At 41.2% G+C, this 9217-nt stretch overlaps 1 protein-coding gene across 1 annotated transcript; it reads left to right on the top strand.

Annotated features, from left to right (window-relative positions):
• Positions 1 to 346: 346 nt before the first annotated feature.
• LOC123969812 (Na(+)/H(+) exchange regulatory cofactor NHE-RF2-like) lies at positions 347 to 8748 on the top strand. The gene is made up of 6 exons (XM_046047507.1): positions 347 to 833; positions 1129 to 1440; positions 5061 to 5246; positions 6598 to 6751; positions 7187 to 7386; positions 7487 to 8748. Exons 1-6 carry the CDS (start codon positions 627 to 629, stop codon positions 7652 to 7654), a joined length of 1227 nt encoding a protein of 408 aa, XP_045903463.1. The 5' UTR covers positions 347 to 626; the 3' UTR covers positions 7655 to 8748.
• The last annotated feature ends 469 nt before the right edge of the window (positions 8749 to 9217 follow it).

Genomic DNA, 9217 nt, shown 5'->3' on the forward strand with positions numbered 1-9217 from the left:
ACGTTTTTCAGAGGCATCTTGGTTGCAGACTCGTTTCATCCAGAAACAAACTGCCTACATTTTTACAGCAATCCCTAACAGCCTCGTTACTGTTAACAGGCTTAAATTTACTGCCAGCACATCACTGCTGCGCTGCGTTGTCAGGTGTGCGCTGAAGGGGACGTGGTGGCATCTGATGTTGACGCCTCTTCACTCTCGCACCTGCTCGGGAAGGAGGACAGAGGAGGAGGAGAATTAAGTGTTACGTGCGACGAACAGCTTTCTAATCTCTGATGTCTTGGATTACTCCTGTGATGCACTGGACGTGAACCCTGTCCGATGTTTTTGGCCACTGTTTTACGCTCAATGGGCACAATCTTTTTGCGGGCTCATATTTTCGACCTGGCATTTGCATGGTGGATTAAACACTCACATTAGTTTTAGCCTAGTTGTATATTTGTGCTATCTGAACAATTGTGGATTATTAAAGGACTCGCATTATGCTAAACGATGATGACCATTTGGTCACTGAAGCGCGCAGCCGTATGTTGGATTAAGAGCCAGAGACTTTCCACCGCTCTAGTACCAATCACCTGTTTATTCTCCTGAGACACTTTGACCTGTTTCCCAACTATTGACGCGCTGGGATGGAGAGTGAGCTGAGACCCAGGGTCTGTTACCTGACCAAAGGAGAGCGCGGCTATGGGTTTCACCTGCACGGTGAGCGGAATAAAGGCGGTCAGTTCATCCGCAAAGTGGAGCCCGGCTCCTCGGCTGACCTGGCGGGGCTGCGACCTGGAGACCGGGTGGTGGAGGTGAACGGGGAGAATGTGGAGAACGAAACCCACCATCAAGTGAGTCATGGCTAAATAAATAGCTACATGACTTTGTGGTATGGAGAAGCCAGAAAAGTCTTAGACTCTTCGAGGTACAAACAATGAGTTATATAGGCTACCTGTTGGGCCACTTTTTACTTTGCCTGTGGGGGGGGTTATTAAAATGGGTCATTGTGAGCCTTGTGGGAATCACTGTGTGTCTTTGTCACATTAGTATGTAAAGGCCAATATAGGGGGAACAGAATGCACAGAATCTCACCACACTAATCGGTGTCTTAAGGTCCACTCTGTTACTCCTCTCTCCTCCCTGCAGGTGGTGAATCGTATCCGTGAGGTGGCTCACCGCACTAGGCTGCTGGTGGTGGACAGAGACACTGATGACCACTTCCGTAGACATGGCCTGGCCTGCACCGAGGACCTGGCCATTGAGATGGGAACACTTTCTCCACGCCCTTCACCCAAACCTGCCCCTTGTACCTCTCCCTTACCCAAAAAGACCCTGTCACCAAAACCCAACCACACACACTCATTTCACCGTCCTGCTGCAGGCTCACCCACACAAACTATCACACACGGCAAGGCCAAGAGATCCTCAGAGACATCAAGTACCGCGACAGATACAGAGGTAAGGGTGGACTTCATTACATCAGACCCTTGTTTGTGGTCTCTTATTAGCACTAGAAGATCACGTGAAACATTGATGTTATTGATTATATGCATAGTTTTTATTAGAAGAGAAATGAAAGGAAGAGTCCAGATTGAGTTGAAATGGTTAGTTGGTCTCTCTGGCTGACAGCAATTAGCCAATGTGTTACTGTGTCAAGAGTTTGTGTGACACTGAGTAGGCTATATATACTCTTTAGCCTGATGCGTGTCTAGCACTAATCTGGATTTGAAGACTTGGGTGATCTGCTTGGCTAAATTCAGTCCTAGTGCAGTGCCCTTAAAGAGTCTGATGACTTCTCTGAACAGGTGGGACAGAAAATTTCAAGCACAAACCTCAGGTGCACGGGAGAAAAAAAAGGAACAAATTAATTGAAGCCACAAAAAGGGAGTAAGAAAACATCCAAGTGGAGGCACTTATGCAGGGTTGAAAGTAAAGATTGGCTGGTTTGAAAGGATATTAATAACTATGTGACTTGAATTTATCTTTCTTTATTTTCATCAGCTGGATGTCTTGGACAGGGATAATACCTACACAACACAGCACGAAAACACTGAATAATCCCTCTTCCTCCAGTCGAAATTAGGCTACAATAACGGTGAAAAACTGAATAGAAGAGTGAATAAAAAGTATAATTACAGCAGGTTTAAAAGGATTTCTCACCCCCTCTCCGCCACATTGCAACAGTGGGTTTTATTGTCCTCTTTTTAACTTTCATTGTTTTTCAAACATCTGCTTAAATATAATCTCAAACCATTGTTATCTGTTTACAAGCCACTGTAATCTGTAAGCGGTGTGAAGATTTAAATTGCATTATTGTATTTAAGGAGTGTTAACACCTCACACATGATTCTTCGCACCTGACTGCAGACATCAGAGAAAAAACCCTGCTCAACTGACCATGTATGCTGCACATGCAGAACTGTTTAGTTATTTAGTCAAACTATTGAATCATCATTTTGGAGATTGTGCACTAGGTGGAGGTGTACTCCATGTACTCAGTTCACTGAGAGTTGAATTTACCTTAAAGATTTGTTCAGGATGTTATTCTATTTTTTATACAGACATTTAAACATTCAAATTTAGCAGGAATTTCATAAAAATATTTTTTTCCCTTAGTTAGAATCTAAATGTCTTTTTCCTTTAACAGTCTGCTCTGATGAGGGAGGGCTTTGTAACGCACTGTCCAATATGAGTTTAGATTTTATCACTCACCTGGTCTGCTCGACTTTCATTTGAGTGGATTTTAACAAAGCAGGCTTTGAGTGTCTGCTGGGAAGAAAGAACGTACCAAGCAGACCTTGCGAGGAATCAGATTTTAAGATAGTAATAGATAAATAGACAGATAAAATAAATGTTGCACACTCAAACTGTTTGGGTAGGTATTGTTATTGTTATTTGTGAACCACTGACCTTACAGGAGCAATCAGATATAGTTAGACACATTCTTTCAAAGCTTTGGTAATGTAACAAACATTATACACACAAACTAATGACATGGCAGAAAACAGCCTGACATCACTGTGACATCTCAGTGTCAGCCTGCTCAGTGTTTGGGCTCCAAACAAAGTGGACCAGGATCCTCAGCACCATATCAAACTGCCATCTGTTTAGCCGAATGCAGGGTAAATACAGGCTTCCCCTTGTCTGGGCATCACTTTTGGTTATAGGTTCAGATGAAACTCCATAATATGCAGTATAAGCAGCACCTGTACACCATATCCTATTCTATCACCACCAGCTGTGGCTCCAAATATCAGCTGACCACTTCAACCAAAGCTGAACTTTATAAGCTTCAGAAATATATTTTTCATTCTAGTGCTGAAAAAATGCATTATATTATGCAGGTATGAATGTGTCCACCTCCTCTACATGGAGTAACATGGGACCGTCGAACACAATACAAAGTCCTGTTGAGGGCACAAATGGCCTGTGCTTTTAACCATTAATATACCTGACAAAATAATGGCTTTTAATATGCATTTTCTCTTTGCTCTACCTAAGATGGCCTGAAGAATGAACCTTTTCAGCTTTTTCCACTGCTAAGAGTACCTTAAGTTTACCTGACTGTACTGCATGTGAAACTGATTAAAAGTGTTTGCATAATGTTCATCTATTAAAAATATTGTGACATCAATTTATAGACCTTTTCAACGAATCTTATGTATGTGACTGACTATTTTTGTCCACTAATTCAGCAGCAGAAACTATTACAGTGTATTAATTCCAGGCCAACACCACTGAAGCCCTGCGTTTTTCAAGCATGCAAAATACACTCACTCTGTTTGTGCATACACAGAGTCTCTCCCTCTCATCTCTCCACCTCTGTGTCATTCATCCTGTGACATGGCAGCAGACACCCATATACAGTTGTCTTACATAACCACAGTGTTGGCTGCTATCACAGCCACACAATTCAGTTATCTGTAAAATATAAGAAAATGTGATAACACTTTGAAGAAGATATAAAAAGTAAGGTCCAATATAGTAAAATATTAAATTGGAGGTACTAATTTGATATTACTTTGTTGATTTATCGATTGATTGTTTGTTCTATAAGATGTCAGAAAATAGTGAAATAATGCCCATCACAATTTCTCAGAGCCCAAGGTGACCGCTTCAAATTACAGTCCAAAACCCAAATATATTACAGTCATTTAAAACGAAGATAATCAGCAAATTGTCACATTTAAGAAACTGGAACTAGTAAATGTTTGGCATTGTTGCTAAATATTTACTTATTGATACTAAGATTTACTGATTATCAAGACAATAGGAAAAACATTAAGCGAATATTTCTAAGACATGGTTTTACGGTCCATTTTACAGTTAGGGCTAGGGTCAATTAATTAGGGATGGAGCAGAAAAGACAGAGAGATCTTTCATAAAGCTCTCTCAGGTAAGCTTACCCATGAAGCAGTGTCACTAGACAGTCACTTTCCTGGGCTAGCCTGAGGACAGGGACTAATGCGTGATCCTGGCACAGAACACACGTGCGCACACACACACACACACACACACATCCAACATGTACATAGTACTCCTGTCAGTGGTCATTAGGTTCAGGATCTGTCCTAATCTCTCTCAGCTAGATCCACTTAGCCCACTCTGCTCAGCTCTGAGACCACCGGCTCATCTTGCCACTTTCTCCTGCTTAGCTCATATACACACTCTAGGTACACATTTAGTTGGGCTGGCCAATAAACATGAAATCAATATTACAATGTCTGTAAAAAACAAAACAAAAAAACCAACTAATAATCTGGTAACTCTGCCTCCTTATTAAACATCCTGTTTTTGTAAAGTCTGTAAAAAACAAAACAAAAAAAACAACTAATAATCTGGTAACTCTGCCTCCTTATTAAACATCCTGTTTTTGTAAAGTCTGTAAAAAACAAAACAAAAAACAACTAATAATCTGGTAACTCTGCCTCCTTATTAAATATCCTGTTTTTGTAAAGTCTGTAAAAAACAAAACAAAAAAAACAACTAATAATCTGGTAACTCTGCCTCCTTATCCTGTTTTTGTAAAGTTCTCATTCTAGACTTTGCTGTTGTCTTATGTCCTGTTATAAGCGCAGGCGCAGCTCTCACCGGAGCCAACAGCTGAGCTCCTTCCACGTCTGTGTCACCTGGTGAAGGGGGAGAAGGGCTATGGCTTCAACCTACACAGCGATAAGACAAAGGGTGGACAGTTTGTGCGTTCAGTGGACCCTGGCTCAGCTGCTGAGAGTGCAGACATCAGGCTTGGAGACAGACTAGTGGAGGTACAACCAAAGCGCACACATATTAAAATATATGAGGCTGAAGTGTGACCCCTGTTCCCCTTTTCAGAGTATACATGCATTGCCAGAGGTACATTTTAGGGAATTGATGGGAAAAACAATGCCACCACTCCCCACATTAACCAGGCCTGCGCGCTGATTTGAGGTGTGATTGGATTAGACCAAATTAGCTGGACTCAGGCTTAGAGTGGGTGTGAGAGAGTGGTGGATATTAAAGGGTAAAATGAAGAAATTACATCAAGGGATAACCTTGAAAGCTGATGTAAAAGTGAGGCCGTTCTCTCTTTCTTTTTTTATTCCATGTCGACATGTATGCGCACTTGCATATGCATCAAAGACTTGGAGATACAGTATTTCACATACACCCCTCACATTTTTGTAAATATTTGATTATATCTTTTCGTGTGACAACACTGAAGAAATGACACTTTGCTACAATGTAAAGTAGTGAGTGTACAGCTTGTATAACAAAAGTACACCCCTATGTGAAAATGTCCACATTGGGCCCAAAGTGTCAATATTTTGTGCTGCCACCATTATTTTCCAGCACTGCCTTAGACTTGAGCATGGAGTTCACCAGAGCTTCACAGGATGCCACTGGAGTCCTCTTCTACTCCTCCATGACGACATCACGGAGCTGCTGGATGTTAGAGACCTTGCGCTCCTCCACCTTCCATTTGAGGATGCTGCACAGATGTGAAGCCTGTTCTAGGTGGAACGTGTCTTGTTGAACTGCAGTATGGTCTTGGACACCGTGTTGCAGCTCAGTTTCAGGGTCATGGCAATCGTCTTATAGCCTAGGCCATTTTATATAGAGTAACCATTTTTTTTCTCAGAGAGTTCTTTGCCATGAGGTGCCATTGTTTTAATGGCTGTGTGATGTGTTATTTTGAGGGGACAGCAAATTTACACTGTTATAGAAGCTGTACACTCACTACTTTACATTGTAGCAAAGTGTCATTTCTTCAGTGTTGTCACATGAAAAGATATAATCAAATATTTACAAAAATGTAAGGGGTGTACTCACTTTTGTGAGATACTGTATGTGTACTTGCATGAGTGAGACATAATTTCCATTTCCATTGGTGGTGTACACTTCATGTTGTGTAGAGGAAGAGTGTGGAGGCAGGAAGGGAATTCATACAAATAAACTTGTTTCTGCTCAACAGTTATTGGTCTGTAAGGCAAGACATACCAATAGTAATACGACTACTTCCTAATCACTGCCCCTGTCTCCTGTCTGTCTCATTAAGTCTGTCAATCATTTTCTCTGCATCTCTTCACTTCTTTGTCCTCCACTGTTTCTGTTTACTCTGACATCTCTGCTTCTCAGGTGAATGGAGTGAACATAGAGGGCCTGAGGCACTCAGAGGTGGTTGCACTAATTAGAGCAGGAGGGGAGGAAGTGCGCCTACTAGTGGTTGATCAGGAGACAGACGAGCTCTTCCACACCCTGGGCATCACACCCGCCACCAGCCATGACAAAGGTTAGATTGTATGCACACACATATCGTAAAACTTCAATTAAAACCTAGTCCCAATAAGTTGCCTGTCCCTTTTACTGGCCTGGTGTGGTTACAGATTTTGACAAATAAACGCTGTGGTCTCAATTAGAAGCCTAGTCTGGTTTTCATAGTTCTCTGGATGTATAAAACCTCTTAAACCCCACCGAGCTAGTTGTAAGCTGCTTATATCACACATTCAAATATAACTTGTAAATATAGACATGCTACACATCACATTGGTTAGATTCTCCACAAGTCCACTTTTATGGAAACAATGAGCACCAAAGTCTTATTCAGTCAGATTTACCAACATGGTCTCTCTCTCTCTCTCTCTCTCTCTCTCTCTCTCTCTCTCTCTCTCTCTCTCTCTCTCTCTCTCTCTCTCTCTCTCTCTCTCTCTCTCTCTCTCTCTCACAGAGGTCTATGTGGAAGAATCAGCCACAGAAAGCGCATCACCCACCCCCTCTTCGACCTCTGAACTCCCTGCCACAGGTCCACCAATCATAAACGTCACACTGACAGACTCCCCAAACACAGACGAGACTCCAAAATCCCGGGCCAACAGGAGCTCAGCATCCTCAAGAAGTTCTACCACCCAATCAGAGATCAGCAGCTCGGTGAGAGGAGAAGTGTGAGAGAAATAATGCAAGAAATGAAACAGAAAATGAGACGTTGGTGAGTGTGTGCATAAAACACGTACGTTTGTGTGTACTGTAGGTCCCCGATGAGAATGACAGGCGTGTTTCGGACCCTTTCATTGACAGTGGCCTGAGACTGAGTCCCACAGCTGCTGAGGCTAAACAAAAGGCCCTCGCCAACCGCAACAAGAAGAGAGCACCTCCTATGGACTGGAGCAAGAGACAAGAGATCTTCAGCAATTTCTGACCCCTTGTACCTTGAATTTGTACTGTGCTTGAGTGCAAATTTGAGTTTCTCCAGTATAGTAGCCTACTAGTGTTTACTTTTTACTCCACTACATTTGTCTGATAGTACCTTTTCAAACCATGTATCTCCAAATTTGATCATTTTTTATTCTTTTGATAAATTGAAGCATTAAAGGACCAGTGTGTAGGATTTAGTGGCATCTAGCAGTGAGGTTGCAGATACTAATGGACTGAAGACTCCTTGCCACAGAGTCCCCTTCCTAGCATGTGGAAGAGAACCCGCTCCATCTCTTCTTCTAAGGCTTATTGTAAGTCACCCAAGTCAAAACAACCAATCAGAGCCAGGATAATAGTAAAACACAGACAGGTACCATTTTACTGCATAATGAGTAATTTTACTTTTGATGCTTTAAGTAAATGTTGCTGATAATACTTACATACCTTTAAAGTAAGATTTTGAAAGCAGGACTTTGACTTGTAGTAGAGTATTTTCACAATGTGGTATGATACTTTTAAGAAAGTAAAGGATCTGAATACTTCGTTCCCCACTGCCAGAATGCAAAGAGAAAAATATATATTATGATAATAATATGATTCTTCACTGCTCATATTGTTATCTCAAGTACTGGTCCAATCCAAGGAAAAAGAGGCAGGTAGTGACATTAGTAGTAATACAATTAAATTCTGTTCTGTGTCCACTATAAGATATCAAATAGTATTATCTATAGATGCTTACTTTACAGTATCTATAAGGATGGACAACATTCTGTGGATGTGTCAGAAATCTTCCAACACACTGCATTAAACAATGGCATTAATGACTGGCAGACCTTCTACTGAGAGACTTATTCATGCAAATGGTGCCCGGTCAGTACACAAAGTTTCTCTTTATTAAATCATAATTCAGAGCCATGAGTAGCGACTCATATAACAGCATATATGCACTATGTTTGTTTTTGCTGCAGATACGCTTTTCTGTTGTAGTTTTTAAATAGTTTTATGTATTTCAATTTACAGTGAGCAGATCAGATGTTTAAAGGACAGATGCTGATCTCTTGTAGCTTTTTGAGGAATTATCTCCAAAATGTGCTTGCCTGAAACTTCCCAAAATGTGAAATAAACTTTCAGAATATGTGTAAATAATAGAATGTCAGATATCAATGCATGGTGAAATGTGCTAGCAGTATTCATGTTAATCAATGTTTTGACAAATCATTAGACTGGGTTGCTGTGCTTTTGTAAATCTACTGGGTCCCATGACAGGTGGCGCTATTCTCTAGTTCTGAGCTAACATATCTTTCAACTGCCTTTAAAGTCTACACTAACCCAGGTAGAGTACACTCAGCAGTCTGACCTGGGCTTATCATATCTGTGTAGGCTACATTGGCTATAGCCCCACTGAGTAAACCGTAGTCTAGAAAAGACATTTATTTATTAATTATTATTTTCCACCACTGCCATACATTTGGTGGTGAACGGGCGTCACGGTAATGCTTTTAAACTTTAACTTTAAGAACTGCTCACAGACACATTCAATGAAAAGTCAAAAAGCATTGAAACTTGC

The sequence above is a fragment of the Micropterus dolomieu genome, linkage group LG04 (genome assembly GCF_021292245.1).
Source record: "Micropterus dolomieu isolate WLL.071019.BEF.003 ecotype Adirondacks linkage group LG04, ASM2129224v1, whole genome shotgun sequence".
Taxonomy (NCBI): domain Eukaryota; kingdom Metazoa; phylum Chordata; class Actinopteri; order Centrarchiformes; family Centrarchidae; genus Micropterus; species Micropterus dolomieu.